This window comes from Paralichthys olivaceus, chromosome 10 (assembly GCF_024713975.1).
Source record: "Paralichthys olivaceus isolate ysfri-2021 chromosome 10, ASM2471397v2, whole genome shotgun sequence".
NCBI lineage: Eukaryota > Metazoa > Chordata > Actinopteri > Pleuronectiformes > Paralichthyidae > Paralichthys > Paralichthys olivaceus.
The window spans coordinates 23,383,202-23,409,012 of record NC_091102.1 but is presented as its reverse complement, the minus strand read 5'-3'; the positions used below and the strand labels follow the sequence as shown (position 1 = coordinate 23,409,012).

The 25,811-nt window shown below is 40.0% G+C and overlaps 2 protein-coding genes across 11 annotated transcripts in view; one reads left to right on the top strand and one right to left on the bottom strand.

Moving 5' to 3' along the window:
* Positions 1-2,586, top strand: part of tmprss3a (transmembrane serine protease 3a) — a 32,082-nt gene extending 29,496 nt beyond the window's left edge. Inside the window, exon 14 of the mRNA XM_020099694.2 lies at positions 670-2,586. Coding sequence (XP_019955253.2) covers positions 670-714 — 45 coding nt within the window. The 3' untranslated portion in view covers positions 715-2,586. The remainder of the gene's footprint in view (positions 1-669) is intronic.
* pknox1.1 (pbx/knotted 1 homeobox 1.1) lies at positions 877-25,748 on the bottom strand. Of its 10 annotated transcripts, none has more exons than XM_020099687.2 (11): positions 25,376-25,748; positions 23,831-23,943; positions 22,626-22,753; positions 21,344-21,515; positions 20,126-20,326; positions 18,378-18,561; positions 18,198-18,295; positions 15,587-15,715; positions 15,424-15,500; positions 5,471-5,637; positions 877-2,741 (listed from the first exon to the last, which is right to left on the bottom strand). In XM_020099687.2, exons 1-11 carry the CDS (start codon positions 25,503-25,505, stop codon positions 2,560-2,562), a joined length of 1,581 nt encoding a protein of 526 aa, XP_019955246.1. In that variant the 5' UTR covers positions 25,506-25,748; the 3' UTR covers positions 877-2,559. The 10 variants fall into 10 exon arrangements, with proteins under 10 accessions (XP_019955246.1, XP_019955247.1, XP_069388596.1 ...); XM_020099688.2 differs by having other exon boundaries at positions 18,378-18,528; XM_069532495.1 differs by lacking the exon at positions 25,376-25,748 and adding an exon at positions 25,190-25,341.
* Positions 25,749-25,811: the final 63 nt, after the last annotated feature.

Below are 25,811 nucleotides of genomic sequence, written 5' to 3'. Positions count from 1 at the left end.
GCCTCTAATATCCATGCTAATAAGCAACTAGTTAATGGTTGATATGTGTTCCCTAAAATTACTTAAAGGTACAGTGTGTAGGATTTTGTGATACCTAGCGTTGAAATGTTCATGTTGCAGCTCCCTCGCCTCACCTTCTCCTTCCAAAGATGAAAAAGAACCTGTGGCAGCCATCAGTTGTCAGAAAAACTGAAAAGGTGTTTAGTTTGTCCAGTCTGGACTAATGTAAAAAACATGGCAGCCTCCGTAGAGAGGACACCCTTGATGTAAATATGAAGAATTTTAATATAAAGGACCTTTTCTGGGGAGAAGAAAACTACAATTCATACAGTTTAGATGAAACAAACTGGTGAAAACATCATGAGGGTTATTCTACATTACATTTCTGCCAATAGATCCATTTCACCTAAATCTTACACACTGGACCTTGAACGGACAATCAAATCAATGTCATGGACTTTGATGCATTTTCACAAAATTCTGCAAATTTGGTGGCTTTGAAAAATTTGTAATCTTGGTAAGAGTGATGCTTTGCAAAAGAAGTTTATAAAGATAGATCAAAAGGTCAAAGAATATGATCTTGTCAGTTGCATTAGACACAGGGCTCATTAGTCCTTCATGTTTCCATGTCTGTACATTTGTGTTAAACAGTCATTTTCTGTCTTTCAGAGAGAAGAGGCCCACATTTCTCCAACTCTGAGTACAGACAACTAAATCCACTGCACTTACATCCCTGGATTCTTGTTGTTTGGACAGTATCACATGAAACAAATACACCCTATAAACTGTATCAAAGCAGAATGATAGAGCATGTGAACCATTACACTCCTGTTTGGGGACAACTCTGATGGAGCCAGAGTGAAGAGACAGTGCACAGCAGAGTTAGGCATCATTTATTCCAAAATAGAAAGCTCTAAGGCAAAACAGACATGAAAAGTGGACAGAGCGTCATAAAAAGCAAGATGGACGCAAGTGAGGGACCAAGAGCTCAGCAAGGGCCCACCCAGAGTCTCTGCAACCTCAGGCCACATGAACCAATCAAGTCTCAACTTTACAAGAGGGATATAAACTAGATAACTGCAACTATTGACAGACAACTGTTGTACAGTACAATATTACAAATATTCAAACAAGAGGCACCCCAATTTGTGCTGTAAAAAAACTGATAGGGACATTTGAAATGTTAAAACTACATGTGTCTGTAGTAACAGGGGAACCAACAGAGGCTGCAGCGCTTCGTCCTTCAGGCTGGCAATGAGCAGAGTCCAACTTTCCACATGCTCTTTCACTGCAGTAGCATGTATGTATACATAAATAAAAGTTCAAGGCGTGCAAAAAGTTCACTGCTGCTTGTTGATGGAGCTCATATCTCACTGTGCAGATTACCCTCCAATGCATTTCCATCTCAGACCCTTATGATTGTGTGATTAGCATAGTGTTCTGGATTGTGCATTTGAGAAAGTGATGCCTACACTATTAATGTAGACTGATTAAAAAACAATGTATGGTACACACCATGTGGATAAAAGTGGAGCTGTATTTTTTAAAAATCGAAGAACTACAGTCAGGTTACTGTGTCAGATAACTGATACTGCAGTACAAGAAGGAACATTATGAACAATACTTTACAGAACCACAAGTGTTCTGCTGTTTAGTGTCTATTTGACCAATTTCAACAAGGGTCAGACTTTCTTTTTGTGCTTCTTGAAAAAATTATTTAAAAAACAACACACATAAGGCCTTGTTAGTATTGTAAATTTAAAACCAATTTAAATTGCAATTTTCATCAGCATTCAATTTCTTTTTCTGTTTTTTAAAAAACATCAAAAAAACCCTGGAAAACAGGGTTGCTACCTGTAATTATGAATCTGTACATGAATATTCGTTACAAAACAGGAGAACACAAAAAACAAAGAAAACCCCCACTAATTTCATATTTTTGTATATAAAAATAAGCATCTCTTTTTTTCCCTCAATCTCTTCACTTGGGTTCTGCTTGGCCTGCAGGGGCCCGTGTGAGAGCTGTGGAGTCGGTCGAGAGAGTGTGCACATCTACTCAAAACACAAGCATGCAAAAAGTGAAGACAATCCCTTACAGATTCAACTTTTATGTGTTGGCATCCAAAATGTGAAATCAGCTGGGAATTGGGGAACAGGGGCAATGAAAAAAATCATATCAGTCAGCTTTTACGGAGCATACAAACTTGCTTTGGGTGTTTTAAACACCTATTTTTTTTCTCCTGTTTGTTTGATTAAATTTTTTTGAGCTTAAATATATAAAAAAGTGCACTCGCCTACATCAACTAAACAATAAAAAAACTGTTTCTGAAATGAAACTCCTGATGTACGTACACACACACACACAGCAAAACGGCATTCAGCAGGGGGCTGGGTTGGAAGAATGCAGGACAGCTTCTGTTATGTCCCATTTTGTGCTCTATGTAAACCTAATTTGGGTCTGTACTATGATTCATGTGTGAGAATGTACATGTATTCTGTAGAACATTTTACGCATGACTTGTGTGTGCGTGTAGATCCGTGAGTGAGGGAGCATGTCCTCTACTGCAGTGAGTCGCTGTTGTCCAGGCCCAGCCCAGCCATGTCTGCATCATCGTCCTCATCTCCGCTGTCTCCTGACTCGTCTTCACTGTGGCCTCCCAGCATCACCTGTTGTACCGCCAGTGTAGCACCATCTGATGTCAGGCTATGTAGACTTTCCACATTCATCGTCACCATCGTACCTGAGAATGAGCGATGATGGGAAAGAAATACTATTTAAAATCTCTCACCAAGTTTGAGTGAGAAATAACTTTGTTGAGGGTGAAGCCTCCCAGCAGTGCTGCTGTTCAGCTATGAAAAAAATCTGAATCATCAGAAACGGCTTATGGCTTGCTACTGTTATTTCATGACATCTTTTATTTATTGCTTTAACAGCCACTTTGGAACCTCTCCTGACTGCTTCCTGTGACTGACAGATTCTTTGTGTTGAATGAATATGTTGAGTCTTATTCTGATAAAAGTGGAGGATTTACTTAAACACACATTATACTGGGAATCTCAAGCAAGTCTTGCACGATGCATCACATCATTAAATCTGATTTAAAGAGTGGAGGGAAGATGGCAGCACTGAGGAACACTGAACACACAGTGAATGAACGATTAAACCAAAATACTGAATGAAGAAAAGGATTTTCCAGTATGACAACGATACCAAAACTATGATGTCAGTAAGTATGTTGCCTGACTTGCATACAATCAAACTATTTGAAAAAAAAATTTAAGTGGAAGAAGAGCAACAAAACACCTTCAGCAAAGAGCAGCATAAAATAATCACCTGTGAAGGACAGCAGAACATATCTCTACAGATTTGTGCAAGACTGGAATCATCCATGTCCACTGATCCATCACCTAACTAGAATTTGTAGAATTTCCCTCAAGGTGTTCCTGAGATGTTGCGAACAAGAGGCCAAGTCAGTGACCTTGACGTTTGACCACCAAATTCTAATCAGGTCATTTTAAGTCCAAGTTAATGTTTCTTCCAGATGTAATAAACTTCCTTTTTGGCATTCCTTATATATCACGCTCACAACATGTGACCTCGACCGTGAAGGTTTTAACTAAATTTGAAGAAATTCCCTCAAACTGCTCATTAGATATTACATTAAGAATCAAGAAAAACAAACATAATTTGTGAGGTCACTGTGACCTTGGCCTTTGACCTTTAACCACCAAAATCTAATCAGTTCATCATTGAGTTCAAGTAAATGTTTGTACCAACAATAAATTTGTGCCAGGTAACTGAAACCTAATTTGAATTAAGTATTTTTATTAGAATCTTCACCAAATTGCACAAACTCATAAATACCAGTCACCTAATTAAGCTTGATTATTTATTTAATTAATTATTTTTCACTGTGTATATTTTGCTGTCTGGTTGTCGAATGTCTAATAATGCAAAAACTAAAATTAAGTGTTCAGCATGCACAACCCAAAAGTGAGCTGACCTTGAAATTCTCAACAGTGATCAATCGATAACTAATTAATAAGTCAGCTGTCAGTGTATTACTAATATCTAGCTAAAACGAATAGTCAACATTGCTGCAATAAATCCTGAGATTTATAATTCTGGTGTTGATTCAGCTGTTTGTGGCGCTGTTGAATTGGACTGTGTTAATCAGATGCATTTGTACTCCCCTCATTGATATGACTGGAGTGAACAAAATGAACACCCGTCCATATAACACAGTACAATTAAACAGCAACATGAGCCTCCATAATTAACTCATGGTTAAAGGTCCAGTGTGTAAGTATGTTTAGGTGAAAGGGATCTATTGGCAGAAATGTAATGTAGAATAATCCTCATGATGTTTTCACTAGTTTGTTTCATCTAAATTGTATGAATTGTAGTTTTCTTTACCCCAGAAAAGGTCCTTTATATTAAAATACTTTATATTTACATTGAAGAGAACCTCTCTATAGAGGCCGCCATGTTTTTAACATTAGTCCAGACTGGACAAACTAAACATCTTTTGAGTTTTTATGACAACCACAGCCACAGGTTCTTTGTCATTTTTGGAAGGAGAGGGTGAGGTGAGGGGTGTTCAGCTGCAACAGAAAATTTCAACACTAGATATCACATAATTCTACACACTGTACCTTTAAATCAGTGTCTTATTAAGTGTTAGGTGTTTAGATGAGAGACTTCTTCAAATAAAAATGTAACATAATATTCACGAAGGACAATGCATTACAAAACCGTTGTAGCTGACTGCATTGATTTTAGCTAGATGGATTTAATATACTGCCAATTGAGTCTTGAGACCTTGTCAAGAGTTACACATTTTTATCCTCTCTGAGCTTCAGCACATTGAATTTGAAAATAGACAATGGATCTTGCATTGAAATACCATGCTTTAGTCTGCTTTGACTAGGTTTATGTTAATACAGGAAGAACTTTGTAAAGTCCTCTTGACACACAATGCTCATATTTAGCGGTTTAAAATAATTGGACACTTGGCTACTATATGAATTTTCGGAAGCTGTGTGTCATTTCAATATTATTTCATGCACAAAAAGTTGATAGATGTGTTGTCTGTCTGTATTAGGACTGACACGGTGCTTATGAGACAGAAAAAGTAAAGTTTTACATAAAATATTAAATATGATTATTTATTTGACTTGGGTGTCTCTGTCAAATTACTTCCCAAATAGTCATTTCTACACTAATGGAAACTTGCTCAAATTAAAGCTGAGACTTGGCAGTTTATTGTAGTATCCATTATTTTATTTCAAATTGAACATGCTGAAGCTCAGAGCATGAAGAAGAAAGAACATTCAAACTTTCAAATACTTACCAGAAGTTCTGACTGTAAGATTAGTATTTTCTTCTTTTTGTCATTACATTGTGAGGCCATTTCTTTGTAACCTTTCAACTTAAATACAAACTGTACATAGAAACATTGCTGTGTACCATCTGGCATAGTCACATGCTGCTGGCTGCCTCCTCCAGTTGCAATGGAATCAGGCCAGAAGCGCTGCAATGGCCGGTTTTGAGGCGTTTTCTTCTTGGTTTTGGGTGTGTCAGATGAGCTGGCGTCCAACATGGGCTGCAGGATCCGCCTCCGTGCATTTATAAACCTAGAGAAACAGAACAACTGTGGTTGGTTCATGTTTGTTTGTGATGCTCTGCCTCTGGGCTTTTGTGGTTTCTCACAGATGCTGCAGGCCTTAGACCTCCAGCCCTGACAGACCGTGATGAAATCATACTCCCTTCAAATCAAGCACCAAACACAGTCCAAGACATTAAAATAAATGTGGCCAGGTAGTTTAAAAGGTGAGGGGAAAAAAAACCTGTGGCCCCCAAACTCTGAATAAGTCAACATTAAACTCTGGCATAGGTAAACTGTGGTTCTCGGAACAAATCTGTTCTCCATAATACTTAGATCTATGCCATATATATTCTTGTCATTTTTTATGTTAAAAATTGGCCCTACAGTTTTAATATGAAACTCTTAAACTTTTGGAAAACCAGAACTCATCATAAACCACCAGAAATAAAACAGGAGAAGACAAAGACAGCAAACAGCAGTCAAAGACAAACAGCGACAGCACACATGCCAAGAAGGAAGTGCCGGTCACTGTCAAGACCGGCTTCCTTCCAAAATTGATGAAAAGACAAGAAGAAAGCTGGTCAGGGAGGCTTCCAAGAGGCCAACAGCAACATTAAAGGAGCTGCAGGAATTTCTGGCAAGTTCTGGCTGTGTACTACATGTGACAACAATCTCCCTTATTCTTCATATGTTTGGGTTATGGGGTAGGGTGGCAAGACGGAAACCTCTTCTTACGAAGAAAACCATCCAAGCAAAAACATATATGAAGTCTCCCAAAAGCATGTGGGAAAATGTGTTATGGTCTGATGAAACCAAGATTGAACCTTTTGGCCATAATTCCAAAAGGTATGTTTGGCACAAAAACAACACTGCACATCACCCAAAGAACACCATTCCCACAGTGAAGCATGGTGGTGGCAGCATCATGCTTTGGGGCTGTTTTTCTTTAGTCAAGGTGGAGGGAATTATTAACAGTTCCAAATATCAGTCATATTTGGCACAAAACCTTGAGGTATCCGTTAGAAAGCTGAAGATGAATAGGAATTTCACCTTTCATCATGGCTCAAGATATTCGCTGGTAATTAAAAATCATGCTAGTATATAAAATAATTGTGTAGCTTATTTATGATTCCAAAACCTGAGGGAAAGGTAACAGCATAGACTCTGCTGCTTTGTGTGTGTGTGTGTGTGTGTGTGTGTGTGTGTGTCTCTCTCTCTCTCCCTCTAATGTACAGTTTAAAAGTTGATTTGTTTGTCGCCACAGTATCAACACTGATCATCACATAATGATCGATACTTCTACTAGTTACTAGTTAGATCTTTATTATTCATTAGCCGCTCGCTCACGTTTTTCCTCTCTCCCTCTCGCTCCCACACAAACAATGTGATTGGACACATGTGTAAACTCAGCCTGGGTAAAAACAACAGACTTTATAAACTTAGTTAATGTATGGAGCTAGAGGAGATGGTAGCGCGCTCGGTTGGGTTTGACGCAGTTGGCAGAGCGAACAGCACAAATGACAAAGACACAAGAGAGGATGTAGATTAATGAAAGAGCTAAAACTGTAAAAATAAATAACGGTCCAAACATGTATGAACAGATTCCAAATTGACATGGCTCCCTGGTGTCGGCCCCCAGCTCGGTAGCACTGCAGCCAGGCTGTGCGCCTTCTCCCAACTGCCAGGGAATCTGTGTTTATTTATCGCAAGACATATTGTCATTGCGATATTAAACAAAGGTATCGCATTTCGCATGTTTTCCCATATATATTGCAGCCCAAGATAAAACTAAAACAAGACTTTTCTCAGTGAGGTTGAATTACCACACTTAAGAGAGCCTGATACTAAACAACTGGCCGAGCCTATAACTTTGCAAGAACTGATAGAGGCAATCGGTTGCATGCAGAGGGGAAAGGGCCCTGGATGGGATGTCATTCCTCCAGAATTCTATTAAGCCTTCTGGGACCCTTTGGGAACTTTGTTGCTCTCTATGAGTCAAAAGAAGGATAAAGACCTGAACGATTGCAGCAGAAACAGGCTTACTGTGGCAGTCATAAAATCTACGCTAAAGTCCTGGCTCATTGACAACAGAACTACACGACGGCTCTGGTTCACTGTGACTGAGACTGGCACTATAAAGGGTTGGCTGGCCACAGACAATCTCAGACACTTATTGCATATAATTGATGCCAGCAGAAATGATGTAACACCTACAGCCGTCACATTTTTAGATGCTATGAAGGTTTCCAATCGGCTGAAAAGGTCATAACTATGGGCTGTCATGTAGGCAATTGGGCTAGGAAAGGAGTTTATTCACTTGATCAAAGTACTTTATGCTGATCCCTCTGCAATGATCTTGAGAGGCAAAATTTGCTCCTCCCGTTTCTCAGTCAAAAGATCATCTAGACAGGGTTGTCCCCTGAGTCAAGGGAGCTTTGCCTTATCTCTCAACCCACTGGCTCAATACATAGATAGTCACAAAGAAATCTAGCCACATATCTATCAGCCGTGCAGTGAAATCTCCTCCCGTGAGTCACGTTTTGTGTGTGTGAGCCACTTAAATGAAATGTTAGTTTAGAAGAGGGAACTGATATTAGCACCTTATTTCCCCCAACGCTGGACAAAAACCTCTCAGTCAAAGCAAGAGGAGAAATCCTTGTTTCTGACCAGCTAAGACAGTATGCCCGTTTATTTTTCCACAACTAGTTTTGCACCCAAAACAGAACACCTTCCGTTGGTGACCCTTCATAATAAAAGTCCCAAAAAGATAAAAAAAAGACTATTGAATATATAAATATGTGTAATAGGGTTCTCCAGGACCTTAATAGAGGGTCAAGCCTACCCAACCCATTACAAGCATGTGTTTCAATTATCAAAATTAATATTTGAACCAGAATTAATTTTGTCAGGTTGATTACCCTACTAGCTCCCCCTAATGGTCATTGGCAGAATCATCATTCAGCAATTGTTACATTTATTTGGAACCACAAATGGCCCAACTCAAAATGTCCACTGCTAAATGGTGGAAGCAAATTTTGAATTTTACTTTGGGTCCTTCTCATTAAAACCTTTAATTAATTGGCTTAATTGCAGGTCTATGGCATCGTGAAACCCTTAAGTAGAAGGGATAGTCCCCCATCAGTGACTTCAGGATATCATTAACACTAACATCTCTATCAAATAATGTCTGCTTTGGATAGGCCCTGTTATTACACATGATTCAGACCTGGCACAGCACCCAGAAATCATGTGCCATTCAATGCCTATTGCACCTTAACCCCCCATCAGTTAACAACAACCAACTACTCATAGGGCAGAGGCCTATTAGCTTTTTCCAATGGGCAGAGAAAGGTGCTCACACCAAATGGGATATTTACAGGGACTCTGGTCTCCAATCATTTCAGGACCTGAAAGATAGGAATAACCTCACAGGCACTTCAATCTTTTTCTTTGTTTAATACTCAGGGCAGAGGTTAAGGCTCATAGTGTCTCGTGGGATCAACAATTAAAACAACATCCATTTCACATGCATTACTGCAAGAGGTACTTACAGGGGCTCTATATCCATTTTTTTTTACAGTAATCTACTTAAGTCCTATTATAAGGAGAGTGAGGAAAAAAGTTCTCCCAGACGTGAGTCTTGATTTTAATTGGGACTATGTCTCAACTAATATTCTACTTCTCGTAACCCTGATCACCAACAAATCCATTTGAACTAGAATTTATCGTACTCCAAGAAAGCTACATTTGACGGGTCTCCTGGCTGATCCCAGATGTACAATGTGTTCTTTGGAGTCTTCTGGTACATTCCTCCATATGTTGTGGGAATGTCCACCCGTAGCCAGTTTTTGGAATCAAGTCTCCTCTCAGTTATTAAATATATTCTCACTGACTGTCCCTGTGTCCGTATCTACCCTGCTCTTTAATGATTTATCTCAGTTAAAGGCTCCTGGTTACCAGAAAATACTTTATTAACTATTTTTGCTGGCCTGACTGTGTCCAAGTGTGGCCTTCGGCGTAAACACCCTGAAAAGCTCTCAATGAGCGGTGGATTCTCATATTCCTTGATGTTACACTGCTCAAAAAAATTAAGGGAAAACTTAATCATCACAGTATAACACTAAGTCAGTTAAACATCAGGGATATCAATCTGTCCATTAAGGAAGCACAAGTGATTATGAATCAATTTCATTTGATTTGGTGCAAATGAAAATGACAACAGGTGGAATGGAGAGGCACAAGCAAGACAACCCACAAAAATAGAATGGTTCTGAATGTGGTGGCCACAGACAATTTATCTCTCGTTATTTTTTCTGACTGATTCTTATCTAGTTTTGCAATCTGCTAGTGTCCTTGTCACCACTGATAGCATGAGGCAGTACCTGCCCAATCAGGTGGCACAGGTCCTCCAGGATGGCACATCAATACGTACGGTCACAAGAAGGTTTGCCATGTACCCCAGCACAGTCTCAAGATCATGGAGATGATACCAGGAGACCGGCCAGCTGGACAAGGCCGTAGGAGGGCATCTATTCAGCAGCAGGACACCTGCTCCTTTGTACGAGGAGGGACAGGAGGAGTACTGCAAAATGACCTTTAGCAGGCTACTGATGAATCATGTTGAGTGTTAAGTACAGAGGATATTGCAACTTCTTAAGCCCTATGAGACAAATTGTGATTTGTGAATATGGGCCATACAACTATAATTTGATTGATACTGATGTGGATGTTTCAGACCAACTGTCAGAAACAGACTCCATGAGAGCAGCAGGAGGGCCTGACATCCTCTAGTAGGACCTGCTCACAGCTCACTACCGTGCAGCTTGGCATTCGTAAGAGAACACCAGAATTGGCAGGTCCGCCACTGGCACCGCATTCTCTTCACAGATGAGCAGGTTCATACTGAGCACATATGACAGGCTTGAAAGAGTCTTGAGTGGTGAACATTATGCTGCCTGTTACATCATCTAGCATGAGCAGTTTGGTGGTGGGTGAGTGATGATCTGGGGAGACATATCCTTGGAGGGTCACATTGTTACCTAATATTGTTCTCAAAAAATTATACAATGTACATCAGTCAGTTGAGCTCATAGGACTTGATAGTATAATCCCTTGTTTAATCAGCACTTGGTGATGGGTGGGGTAGGGGTAATGGTAATTGCTTCACTGGGGTCTTCAGATGGGCACCCTGCTTCACTGGTGTTTCGTTGATAGGCCCACAACACCTCCACAGGGCTCAACGGCAACACCTGGCGTCCCAATACATCATCAATAATTAATTTATCAAGATCTGATCTGTGATTCAAGTGTTCCCTTTACCTTTTTTGAGCAGTGTATTTACTTAGGCCTTGGTCACCCCTTGGTCCTACATGACAAAGTTTTGCTTGGGATTTCATAATAATAACATTGTTGAGATCTTAAATAAACCAATGCTATTGTTTGCAATTATTAAAGTGACAAACCTATAATATCCGAATAACATCTCTGCTAATGCAGGTGAATCAATCACATTTAAAATTGAAAAGCTTGGACGCTCTCCATTATTTCACGTATGAATAAAAAGCACACAGCTTCAGGCTGCTAGCAGTTGTCATCATTTTTTTAAGGTTGTTGTGAAAAAAGTGACCATAATACATTGAAATGATATTAAACTAATATATTACTATCATTATCATAATTTGTAATCCTTCAATGAAAAAAGTAATACATTTGTGGGTCTCTCTCCCAGCCTGCCGGTTAGTTGCAAGGCATTCTGGGTACCCCTTAATTTCAAGTGAGTCTGAAAAATCTCAGTTTCGAGGGCTATAAAGCCCTACGCCTTAGCTATGCCCCTCCGTTCCAACAGGAATTGGGAAAGCCTAACTTTATACATGAACACGCAAAAACGAATGGGAGGGGCTAAGTGGTGTGCGTTAGTCAAGCACCATGCTTAAGCTGAATTTGTCAGTATTTTGTGCCCTCCTGCTTCCTCAGGTGGAGAGGGTGGGCTATAGGGGGTGAGTTACAAGTTGGTTTATAAGTATTTATTTCTTTCACAATCTGTTAGCAGGTTAAAGCTTGGTTGAACTGTCAGTAGTTTTCAAGCCGTGAAAAAAAAAGAAATGTAAGTTTTACTATGAGAAAGAAGACCTACTGCTGTGTTTGAATTTATACTGACGTCTCTCTTTTTAGGTCAATTTTTTTTGTCTTCAAGGAGACGAAATCCTTTTATAAATTAAATGGATAAACAAGTTAAAATGTAGCTGATTAAGTTGTTGATAATGAAAATCCATCCTACTCCTTTTCTGATTCATCCGACTCCTGCAGTAAAATTGCAGACACGTGTTAAACATTTGCCATTTGGTCTTAACTCTTTCTTCCTGTATTCCTGAAGCTGCAGTCATAATGGCTCCATGTTCCTGTAAATACAACACTGTAGTTGCTATAGCAAAAAAGAAAAAGTTGAATAACATGACAGGCAGTGTTCAGAAACATCCTGTTGTAACCGACTGTGAATGTGTGTGAACGTGACTCTAATCTGTGGTTGTCGCCATTTGTGTTTACCTGAGAGTTCGTCAATGCTCCAGAAAGAGCCCGGTGATAGGCCTGGTCACGTGTCATGTGCAGTCAGCCAATCAGCAAGCGCTACCTTAGACTCCGATAGGCCAGGTCATGTGTCACTCAAAGTGACTAAGCCCTGGCTGCACATCACCCTGACCCTCATTTACCTCCACTGGCTCCCTATAAAGGCCTGTATTAACTACAAACTACTCCTTCTCACTTACAAATCCCTCCATGCCCTAGCCCCACTGTATTTAACCGACCTCATCCAACCCTACAGTCCACTCAGAAGGCTACAATCATCAAATTCAGGTTTGTTCTCCATCCCCAACACCAAACTCCGAACTTTTAGAGACAGAGCCTTCGGTGTCGCAGCCCCCACCCTCTGGAACTCTCTCCCTGCCGAAATACACAATGCTGAATCTGACGGAATCTTCAAAAAACTCCTCACGCACCGCCTCTTCACTAAGGCCTCAGTTAATGCTCCACACTGCTGCTAAATTTGATCCTGTTTTTTTTATATAAATTCAAGCCATTATTATTATTAAGTGCAGTCAGCCCATCAGAGGAGGAGCTCATAAATAATTAATGAGGTAGGCGAAAACAGCCTGTTCTGTCTGCAGCAGAAGAGAGGACATGGAAATACTCATTGCAGCAGTTTATTTGACTTTAAACCACTGATATATAATCTTGGGGGTACCAATACCTCAAATTAAATCCCAGGAAGGTGTAAAATATGGACCCTTTAAGAAAATAAGACCTACTCATACATAGGTCATGTATAACTTCACCATCTTGCGATTAGGCTGAACAAGTAATCAAGTGTCTCCACTCACTGATATGTAAAGGACTACTGGTTGTTAGGACAATTACAATGAGAGACTGATACCTGTTGAGGAAGAGCAGTAAAAACTTGGACATACAGCCCCCAACCACAGATTTGCCCCTTCGTTCTGACTGTGTGCACTGATCAGAAATGAGCTTGGCTCGATCATGTTTCACGTGAGTCACATGGTCTCATACTCTCTCACCCAGATTTGCTCAGGGGTAACAAAATTTGGCATCGATTGGTGCTAAGTTTTCATACAGTCTTCCCTGTCTGCAGGTTCACTCCCTCCTTTTTTCACATGTGGCCATATAACCCTCATGTGTTGTTGAAAACTGACACATTCAATCTGTCAGATATTTTCTTCCATGACCTTGTCTTTGCCTTGTTCATCACGACATATTTCCCATCTGTTAATATGAGTTTGAATTCTTAATAGACATCTATGACCACACAGGTTTTTGAGTCTTTCGGGGCATTGTATCCTCTTTCCTTCATTTGATTATTGTGAGCTGCATGCACATGCCCAACACAAGGCTTATTTATGCATGACTAGAATTAACTTTTGACCCTTAAACCCGGCTAAATTGTGGAAGAGCTTAAGTGGAAGTTGAATCAAATTCAAGCGGGACCTTTTTACTTGAGCCAAGAGAAGTATAGCCACTATGATGGAATAGCCCCCAGAAGAGTCCTTGAAGTTTACTTTGTGTTTGTTGGTTTCACTCTATAATTTGTAAGGCAAGTTTTTAAACATTTTGGAAGATTGGTTAATCATATACCACAAGTCGCTCTCTCAGTCGTGTGGACATCACTGTGGTATAAACTTCTTGTTAATAATCCGCCAGTAAACTGAGAGAGGAAGAAGCCTCCAACATGTTTTCTCCTCAGTTTCATTCCACCATGATATTGTGGTGTTCTTCGTTGTGAAATCAGATTACAGCTAAAGGTCTTCTTCAAAGACTTGTTCTCACACTTTTAAGGACTTGTCTCCTCTGAAAATATTTCGTGTTAGTCGCCGCCATTTAAAAAAAAAAAAAAAAAGTACTCCTGAGAGGAGATGTCTGTCACATGAGCAACACAAGGCAGGGGATTGGCTGGTTTACTGCCCACATCTCAGAAAACGCTGCCACAGTGTGTGCCGTCACTGCCGTGTATTACAACAAACCCGATTTATCGATGACTAAATTATTAAAAACTATTTTGATTATAATGGGTTAATTTGATTATTTGTTGCAGCCCTATCTAGCAACATTAACTTCTTCAGCAGATTATTATAAAGATCAGTATTACATGTGAGTGATTAGAAGAGATCAGAGGAGGAAAATCACTTGTTGACCAGAGTAATGTGCCTAGAAAATTGACGATGTGATGCACAAAGATGAATCGATGCATCGTAGTGAATTTGGATCATTGACTGCTGAACTGTAATCAAAACGTGAGGCTAGTGAAGATGCACAGCTCTGGTTTCAGATGGGACAATCCATTACCTCATGCTACAACTCAGTGGTGGATGGAATGGATCTCCAGTCTGGAGAGGATTAAAAGCTTCAAAGTTGCACGATGTTTCAAACCTAATAACTATGGATCAAAAAAATTTGCACAACTGCATCACGTTGCTGATGCCAGTGAAAGTGTTTTTGGCCAATGAGTTACATCAGGCAGGTTTACAATCAGAATGTGCATGTAACTTTTGTCCTGGGAAAGTCCAGAGTTCTTCCTTTAAAACATAACAATACCACGACTGGAGTTGGCAGCTGCAGCACTGTTGGTGAAGGTGGAGAAATGTTAAGGAAAGAACTGCACATGAACCTAAAACTCTCAATCTTCTGGGTGCCTAGTCAAACTTAGAAACCACCACACTAGGTTTAAGACTTTTGTTGCAAACACTTTCACTGATTTGGATCAATACAGATCTGTCTCAATTAGGGATGTCACGATACCAAAACTTTAGTAGTCTATACTGATAACATGAAGTTTCCAATTTTGTAATTCGACACTACGCCAAAAAACAAGAACAAAAATTAATCCTATTGACTTCAAGACACTCAAAAATATTTGAACATACAACAAAAAACAACAGTGGCGATGTAGCCTTCAAGTCATGAATAAATAGAAAAGACTATTAACATTATAAAACAGTGGGAGGATTATGAGATTTCAGTTATCAGGGTATAGCTCAATGCTTGTATGAAAACAGCAGAGGCTGCACATGCCATGTTCTAACACACACACCTATATACTCATGCAAGGCTGCACCCCCTCCAGATTACAAATATTAGATATTTACTTTAAGGGTATTTGAAATCAGGTTACTAACAATTAGTTTTCCACATTGGATAGAAAGATGAAAGACATGAAAAATGATCCTGGTCAGAAAATGACGTTTGGTGGTGCAGTTTCATGGTACTGGACTGAGTCTTTGTCGGACACCAGGTCACCAGAACTCACCAGTTGTTGACTTGCAGAAGTGTCAGGTTTGTCTGAGTAGCTATCTGTTTCTTTTCATCCTCTGTTGGATATGGATGCTAAAGAAGAGAATGAGGAGGAAATGTTTCATTGTTCAGTGTTTTCAAGCATTACACAGGAACAGATTTGACGTACACAGACTCACCCCAATGTGCTGGAAGAGCCATGAGCGCATTACATTGGTGGCATGTTTGGGTAGAACGCCACGCTTGTTCTTGGTTGAGTTGTCATCATGATTAAAGAGATTCAAGTCCTGGTGAAACTGCAGTTGGAGCTAAGCAAAAGAACATTCATTAGGCTACATTCCCATGTCAGTATCAACACATTGCTCTGTTTAAATTCCACTCCTTCTCCAGTTTCAGTGTTTAAACTCTGTTAATTATCTTATCTTTCCTAACAAGCCACATTAATGTAAAGCTTATTTGACATAACAAATATCAATATTTACAGGTCTGCTGGGGAAGTAGCCTGACCACAAACCGAATTAGACTTATTCAGAAGGCTGACTCAGTCCCAGCAGAGTTAATTTATCATTGCAGATTACTGTTAATTTACAGTTAATCTACTATGCATTGTTTTTTTTTTTAATGGTGCCTTCTACGTTACCTTTTACTTTGCAATTTATGTATTGTGTGTATTTATTACGCAGCATCTATTGCAGTTCTATCTATCTTGGGAGAGGGATCCCTCACTTCTGAGGCTTCCAGGTTTTTTTCCCCTTACTTTAATCAAGGGTTATGGGGCAGAGGATGTCACACCTTGTTAAACCCTATTTGGCATTTTGGGATTTGTGATTATGGGCTGTACAAATTTAATTGATTGATATTATTTTTATGTATGCATTTTCTACCATAGCGTCATGTTAGTGTGTCTTAGAGGAAGAGTGGAGAAGTGGAGAGACATGTTGACAGTGTGTGGAAGAATAATAAGCTTTGAAATATGATAAATAAATCTTAAAACCGAAGATAGATTGGGGTAATAAGTAATTTGTCACTTTTTACATTGGTTGCACAGGTGCACCTAACTTTTTCAATTCACCAGCACAATTTTTGGCACTGCAATAATACAACTAATATATATTTTCTTGACAGTTCCCATATAGTTAATTTCTTAAACAGGGCTGGGTATCGCCACTGATTTCCCAAATCAACTTGATTCCGATTCACAAGTTCTTGATTGGTTCGATTTTTACAATACTGATTTTGCCTGGATTTGAATGAAATTCTCAGAGAATTAAAGCTGTAAACTGAACATGGAAACTTCTCACTTGGTGTATTCTTAAAAATATAAAAGTAACACATTTTGTTGGACGATATTTTGTCCCAGAAATTATTGCGATAAATTACATTATTGTCATCATTGTGAAACCATTTAAAACCACTGATACGTATAATCATAATACTATAGCATAATCATGCAAGTACACCCTGTCAAAGAGTAATGAACTTTATTCTAAACAATATTCAGTTTGACATTTGAATGAGATTTATGACATTCAAACATCACCTAAATGAATAAGACATAAACCACTGCAAAAACCGAAACAATAAATAAAATAGACTCTCTGAATCCATGTATCATTCGTTCTTTTCATTTTCAATTAGAAAACCAAATCGGAAAACCAAAAAAACATTCACACACATGCTCGTTCACGTGAAGCAGCCGGTAAGTGACTTTGTTGAAGAACAGTGGAAACTGTGAAAACAGAGTTTCTCTCTGGTCACAGCTGCTCAAGGACCAGCGTCGCTGCTTCATCAGAGCAGAAGTTGCAGTTGGTTTGTATCGAGCTGGAGTTAATGTGTCCTCCAATCTGACCTGCTCTCACTATAACTAATAAACACATATAGGGCCATAAATCTAACTATTAAGCTTTTATAAAAGTAGTCCTGTGTACTCAAATAAATACCAGTACTATACAATATGAAGCTGTGCATCTCCCGCAGTATTTCACAATAAAACAATTTTTTTATTGCAATGTTTATCTGTCACAAACGTATTTACAGCACTTCCCCAATCCGTTTGAAAGTAAAAGCACTACAGCGTGTTTCACTTTCTGAATGAATTCATCTTTTCTAACGGAGCTTTGTTTGTTATCGACAGACCAGAAGATGCCGGTCTTCATATCATAGAATCCAGTCATTCAATTTAGTACAGAATCTGCCGTGTATCGAATGAAATGCATAAGATAAACAAGCAGCTCTGCCACCCGAAGCAGACACACAGCAACACATGCAGCCTGTGAGTCCAGGGAGTTACAGGGATCGATAGTGAAGGTTTTAGAGGGTCAGTGTATGTGTGTCCAATGCCGCTACCTTTCCCTCAGGTTCTGGGACTATAATAAAAAAGCTACGCAATACTTTCCTAGTAATCAACCGCTTACAGACATCAATTTGGCCGGGTTATTATAAAATCAGTTAATCCCGGAATCCCTACATGCAGCTCTTCATCCAAAGGCACTACGAGTTTTCACCAAAACTCTCTTGACATCTTCTGTGTCCTCTTCATATGTAACACAGCTTTTTCATCCAGAAATATTTGTATTCTTTGTTGGGGTTTTGTCTTTCATTTTTGCATCTGTAATGTATTAGAAATGCCTCATATAGACACTCTCCAGAGTTTTAACTCGGAGGGATGGCCAATGAAACTCTGCTCTCACTCTGACATTTGCATTCTCATATACAGCCCCTCCAGATAAAGTCTGGAGATTCTCTGGAATTTAGTGCATGTCTGAAAGCAGCTAAAGGGAGATGTACTACCTGATTGTTTTGGACACGTATTGTCCCGGGAGAAAGTGTCTGTGTCACCACCTGGCCCTGGGGAGTTACAACTGTAACTGGCTGGTACACTGTTCCACCTGAAACACACACACACACTTAGACCAAAGATTCCCACTGGTGCATGACAATCTCTGAGCTGCAATTGAAGCAGTACATTACCTGAAGGAGGGGTTGTATGCCATGATGACATACCTGCGACCACCTGGGTGGGGTTGACGGCTGTCACAGTAACATTCCCTTGCTGTAGGGCTGACGCTGGAACCACAATTTGACCCTGGGGACTGATGGTCCCTGAGATGGAGCTGGGGTTCTGCATCACAGAGTATGCACGTGCAAAATTGGCCTGGGTCAAATATGTACATTTTAGAAGTAAACAAACTTGAATGCATTACAAGCAAAGGAACCTGATACAATGCAGTAACTGTCAGTATCTGCTATGAGACTTTCAGGTCCTCTGATGTTTTCTAATCACTCACACTTAGAATTGATCTTTATAAAAACCTGCTGAATTCATATTTATGTTTGTGGATAAACGGGGCGATGCTTCTTCTGCAACAAGGAACTTAAAACACAGTGTTACGTCGCATTCTGCAGGAGGAAAGTCTGTCTGCAGGAGTGTGCATGTGTCTGCTCGTCTGTCCCTCTTTACACATGAACTGATAATCACTTGTATTTATTTATTAATCAATGAATGATCAATGATTATGACTCTGGATGGTTCTGGTCACTTGATGTCATGTCTGAGAGCATCACATTACGCCTTATGTTGTGTAGCAGGTTTAAACATGTCTCATAAACTCTAAATCGAATCAAGCAAACACAAATAAAAACATCAGTCCTGTACGTGTCCTAATAACTTGTGATTAGTGATGGTTTTTATTCTTAAAGTGTAAAGTGAGCGCAAGTCAGAGGGGGAGTGAGGAGGAAGCAGACTCTGACACAGGACAGCTGGACCTTTAATGTGCATCTGTCCTGGTTCTGAAGTTGCGCTGGTTATAATAATGCAGCGAAGGGACATCGCTGAAACAATGAACGTAGTGGTGAACATGGATCGATTATGTTCGTCCAAGTCCGCAATGCATATAAGTGAATTTCCACACCAAGTATACAATAGTTGAATGGAAACAAACAGCAAAAGGAGGATCAGTGTTTTAAATAATTAAATCTACACAAACAATACTATAATATTATCAATATGGTACTTTTCAATAAAAAAAAATGCAACATTTCCAATATCTTTTTTCCATTGTGCCACTGTGACTGAAACATAAGAAAATGTGAAATGAAGGGAGTCTACCCAACTTTCTGAATGCATTCTCCATATTCATCTCATCACCTATTGAGATGGGACCTGAGGGGAAAGATAATTTTTATAAATAAATGATTGTTGTTGATAATAATTATAATGTTTATTATTATTACCATTAACTAACGCACAAAACATAAGTATATTACTTCTATATAAAACAAGGCCTTATAGTTGAGATGTTTTGGCCAAATTTTAAAGATATCAATTTTAATTCTTAATTCAATCTGGGTCAATTTGCAGTTCAACCTCTTGCAATAGTGGATGATCCGCTTTACCTCCTGAGCCAAAGCCCACCCCAGCATTTATTTTACTTTGCACAGTAGAGCACTTCTAAATTAATATAAATAATTTAAGAATTAAAATAGATGAATTTTCATTTTTTTTAAACTGCCTGATATCTGTGAAAACATCTCTATAATGGATCCACAGAAGGGAGATTCAAGAATATGTTAAATGATTTGCCACTATGCCTGCAGAGGACCTCCAGTGGGCAATCTGATTCTGAGGTACAGAAGAATTTCAGTTAGTTTCTCCTAGAAGGGAGAGCTTATCACTAACCATTTTATTGAGAAGCGTACAGTCCATCAACAGTACATACCTGGGACTTGGTGGGTGAGAGGCTTGGGGCATGGCCTTGTACAGGGGAATATGGGCTTCCTGGCTCCCCACTCAGCAATGTCTCACTGTTCATCTTCGTCTTGAGGCAGGCAATGTAGCGGCTACAGAAGTCCTTGCACAGGTCACTCACCTTCTCCAGCTCCAGCAGGTGAATCCTCAGCACCTGGATGGCTTTAACCATCTGGAGGTCAGAGATAGAAAAAAAAATCCAAAATGGTTTGTGGCAGTTGACAAAAGGGGAAACTGTCTTTCTCAAGCTGAATGTTTGCCAGTTTTTTCACTGCCCTCTAAGTATCTGATGTTAAGAACTTGACCTCGAAAAAACAATCTTACTTCGTGGCTTTTGTCCTACTTAATTTCATAATTTCCTTACCTTTGTGGTGCACTGTTGCTTGCATATAGTTCAGATTTATCCCAGTATTTAACTTGTTTTTTTTTACAACTCCCTGTACACCACATGGTTAACTTTTAGGTAAGTGGTATTTTTGGTGAAGCCTGAAGCCAACTTCCAAATATAAAGGATGCTTAAGACAGCGATTTGATTATCAAGAGCAAAAACCCCTATTATACAGGTTTATTGTGATATTTAAAAACAATTAATTGTCTTACTCAACACACAGATTGCTATATACAAACAAACATGTACATAATTTCTGTTCAAGAAGACCAAGTCATGTTGTTTTTATCCAGTCTGTGTACACAGGTGTGTCCAATGTCTCTTTGTGTGTCTGTGTATTGGGACAAGTGAGCAATAGAGAGGTAGAGAGATGAGTCAGGAGAGTATGAATTAATCTTGTGCAGCTGTGAAGAAAGATTTTAACAATTTTAAGGAGGGTATCGATCATTTTGTGGTGATCAGTGTTGATATTGTGACAGTGGTCACAAAGGAAAAAACACCAAGAAGAGAAAAAATATGTTTGATTCAGCAGCGGGTCAGAGGACATCAGCTGAGTAGGGGGTGATCGGATCGCTATCAAATCTGAGCGCGTTCACACCTGAGCTGTCCACTTGAGATCGGATCACAAGGACCACATGTTAATACCAGGTGTGTATGGGGTCTGAGATACCTTTCAGACCTGGTATTAACATCAGTCCTGAGTGATCTGATACAAGTAGTCAGGTCTGAAAGCACCCAAATGAGTCCTGAATGTCTCTGTCTCTCTCTCTATTTCTACCCAGATTTGTAGAGTTATCTCACCAAGTTGTCGAGTTCAGGGTCCTCGCTGAAGAAGGGTTTGCCCTCTTTCTCCTGATTGCGGACAAAGTTCTCAATGTCCACATCAAAGCTTGCCGAGGTAATGCATTCAGAGCTCAGTGTGGACTGTTCACACTTCTCAAACAGCAGGGCCAACAGAGGGAACAGGGGATGTCTGTGAAGGTGCCCACACACATGCACACACTGTTACTAAAGTCATTTTCAGACATAACCTGTGGAGGATCTCCAGAATATTATGTTTGGACTTTCACATATGGACAACGCAGCAGGAGGCTCTCTTCGAAGACACATTCACAACAGAAACAAATCCTCTGAAGGATTAAGGTGAGGTGTGTTGCCAGAGGCAGAGAAAGGACATATTAACTAGACTGTGGAGACATAGTGTTTTTTTTTCCCATCAGATCAACACCGGCACTTGTTAGAAGTGTCATCAACCCCCACACTCACTCATGGTGAATCCAGCAAGGGATCCCCTACAGGATATACCCATGCCCACTGCAACTGTACAGTCTGCAGAGAGTATTGAGAACTGTGGAAAACCTCACAGGTGTCTCCATCTCCACCATAGCAGACATATTTCAAGGTGAAAGAGAAAGTAGCAGAAACATTGAATGCTCTCACTCAGACATTTGCGCTCACACACACACACAGCTCCCCCAGATAAACTACAGAGGATCTGTGGAGTTCAGTGCATGTCTGAAAGCAACATGGATTACAGTAAATTCAAAGGAAATATTATTTTATCTACCAAGAAGTAGAAAGTGGATTCCAAAATGCACAAATCCTGAAATTGAAGGTGTTTATGGTACATGGAAATATATCATGAAATAGATACTCAGCGAGTCAAAATTAAGTCAAGACAAATTGCTGTCTCAGATAATCATAATTTTTCCACACACACACACACACACACACACACACACACACACACACACACACACACACACACACACACACACACACACACACACACACACACACACACACTACAACAAAAACACCCATTTGTTACTGCAAGACAAATATCAGCATTGGTCTTAACAGGCCCTTTTGAATTTCAAATACCGGAGAGTAATATGAAAGTCACATGAACAAAGGGGAGAGCTTCACAAATATCATGTGAGGTTTCCTTAGGGCAACTTAGTTACTGGCAAATCTGCGTTCCAACAGGGGACGAGGAGGACAGATATTTAAGAATAGAGGGGGATTGTTCTATTCTCTATCTAAACAAACACACAAAGCACACATGCAGAATTTGGTCTACCGATATATGGAGGCTTTGTCCGCGTCCATGGGTGTCTGCGGCTCTGTTGTTGCCGGGCTGGGCACCTCTGCCAACGTCCCCTCAAACTTCTGCTCTGAATCACTGTCTACTTTTACCACACCTTGCAACTGCAGAGAAAGACATTAAGATGAAAAAAGCAATGGAGACAGAAACAGATAGAAGAGGTGAAGAAAAAGGCAGAGAACAACTGACATAAAATGATCATGTGAAGAACCAGAGTGGCTGGAGGGCAAAGTTTAACAGAGTAGTCTTGGTTCAATATAAAACTTTGTAAAGTCATGATGACATGGACTGAAAACTGTGCAGTATTCTTTGAAAAGGAAGCATGAAGTCATGTTTGCTTTGACATTCAACAAACAAAATAGGTATTAGTGTCATGAGTTGTCAGTCCAATATTTGTCACTGCCAATCACCAGCACCATTTGTTGTGTAATTTGATTTGAGATACTTTTTTCTCATGGTTAGACTTAAAAACATAATTATTTTGACATGAAAATGATCTGTGATGGTGCGATGCACTTAAATCTGCATTTTGTCACAGTGTTTGGTCTCTTGACTTTTTTGTGGACACAGAATGGCTAGACTGCATCCACAGTGATCTATTACAATACCGACTTAACCACTACCCAATCTGATGTTATGATTTGATAGCATTTTATATAATCCAGGACCTGGGTCATACATTTTTCACAGAAATTCTCACACTGTGCTTTCCTACCCAAGGATCCCCTCCACTAATACTAGCAATAACACCATCCCCAACCAATGTGACTGAACCCAACAATGACTCAGATTGAGTGCCAACAGGCTAAAAATAATTACTTGCTTGAGGTATAAAATGTCTCATTAGTCATAGATTTTTCTCAGCTAGACCCCCTCAAATGTAGCAGTTGAATAAAGATGTTTTGTAGGCAGATTGCAAGAGTAGCTTAAAAACAGTGGGCATAAACAGGGTTTTATATTGCATGTGTTCCTCATACAGTGAATTATTTGTGGTGGCCCACCGTGGACAAACAGAGCACAGTGAAAACAGATTACTAAAACCAATGTGATAGCATCAAAATTGCTTGTGTTCTTGTGTTAAATATATTCAGTGTTTCCTTTTGTTTGGTTACTCAGGTAGACGTATCACTGTCAAAACACTGCAGAATATTGTAAATGTAGGTCTTGTCCCTCTCACCCACCTGCTGCTCTCCCTTTGGATACTTGTCTATGGAAACCGACTGGGCTGCCATCACGTTCACTGCAGATGCTGCAAACACTGGGGCATTATAGTGTGCAGGGACAGGTGGCCAACCTACACAATGCATAATTTCAGTCAGACTCAACCTGTCAAGATAGACTTGACCTGCATGAGGTACCCATAATGTAGGCATGTAACGATGACTATCGTGATGTCAGGTTTAAAACACTATTAGCTATTTTAACTGGGCAAATATGTCTAAGGAACTACAAACATTTGATGGTGTCCATTATTTACTAAATTTGATGTTAAATGTACAGGCAAAAGTCTAACTTAACAGACTTAACGTTGAACATTAAAGCTAATAAATTTTAAAGTTAGCTAACAAGGTACATGTCAAATGTAGGATAAAAGCAAAAGTAATGAACATTTGACAAGAATAATGTAAATGTTGGTGGAAATCTGAGGACAAAAACAGTAATTTTAGATACATTTCCATTTTTAATAGTCATAAACATGTCTATTCACTGACTCTTAAATCAAAGGGATTGATAAATTGACACCCGCAGTAGTGGACGTATGATAATATCCCGTTACTGATATTAACACACCCACCACGATGGACTTAGCTTTTAGCCTGGTCTTAGCTACTCACATATCATTTGTGGCGGCAAGGGAAAATCGAAGTTTGAGATAATATTTGGGCAAACAATTGTCCTCCAACTAGGATCATGTTGGTGTTATGCGGCGACAAACTAGTTCGGTTAGAGTATGCTTTGTTTTTCAACAATATTGAGCTAGCTAGTCTGTTACGCTAGCGCTACATTCGCATTAGCTCGTTGACTCCAACTCAGAAAGGGCAGCCGTTCGGGCCGAGCAACAGCTAACGTTAACAAGGTAGCTAACTATTTACTTGAAGTGTTTCTAACGTGTGAGCGGTGCACCTAAAATGCAAAGCGCCATATTTAGCAAGGGAATCATTGCCAGAAAACAAGCTAAACTCGCTAGCCAGGTCCTAAAAGGACCCGCTGCGGATTGATACAACGCAAGCCGTTAGCTCGAGTAACAAGCATTAGCAGTATTACCATGTTTGAATCAACATTGTGAATGAATATGCATTTCTGGTCAACCGTGCCCAGTAATTCGACTGCAGTCACATTAAGAAGTACTGTCTCCTCTCCGGGAGAACTGGGTAGTTCCTAAAAGCCTCTCCACATGAATCAATAACGCGTAGACAGCTGCACTGTCCTTCCCCTCCCTCCGCGGTAGCCACACAACTATCGGGCCTCATTTCTTGCTCTCTCGCCCTTTGCTTTTCCACCATCCTCCTCTGCTCCCAAAACGCCGACATATTTTTTACCCCCTCCTCTTGTATACAGGTTATTTTTATTCTTCCCGGAGCTACGCCGCCCGTGTTTCCTTTCCACGAGCACACTCCGCTGCCCTCACTAGGTCCGCTCTGCTCGCCCCGGGGCATTTTTGCGTGCGGCCCAGATTGTTTGATTGATAGGGAACGGAAAAAGAGGGATTTTGAGTGACAGCTTACCTGGGTGCCAATCTTCGTCACACTGACAAGCGGCTGCAGCAATCGGGACCCGCAGTTGTCGCGGTGCGTCATCACGTAAGGGCACGCTGGGGCGCTCGGATAATGAATATTCGTGAGGGGGCGGGGACATGACGTCCCTCTGCACCCTGCTGGGGTTTTTGCTCGCTAGTCAGTGCTCTCACTTACACAACGCACATATCTCCAGCTTACACTCATTTATGCAGATTCTCTCATGCGTACTCTAACACACTAATAACAATAGCTGATTGATTACTCGTAAAATAACTAAATAGCCAGGATAACTAGGGCATTGGGTATAGGGAGGCAGGCTCAAGACTCGAAATTATAATCTTTAAAAGAGAAATACAGATGAGCCACTTGCACACTCAGCTCTATTTAAATGATGCCCTCGAGGCAGAATAGCAGCACAAAAAAG

What these genes read in the sequence shown, in the direction of transcription:
- pknox1.1 (XM_020099687.2), bottom strand. Translation starts at nt 25,505, where the DNA reads ATGTCCCCGCCCCCTCACGAATATTCATTATCCGAGCGCCCCAGCGTG. An exon ending in TCTCACCCACCAAGTCCCAG is followed by an intron (nt 18,562 to 20,125) that starts GTATGTACTGTT and finishes TATTTGACCCAG; the next exon opens with GCCAATTTTGCACGTGCATA. An exon ending in CTTCTGCAAGTCAACAACTG is followed by an intron (nt 5,638 to 15,423) that starts GTGAGTTCTGGT and finishes CTGTTTCTCTAG; the next exon opens with GTTTATAAATGCACGGAGGC.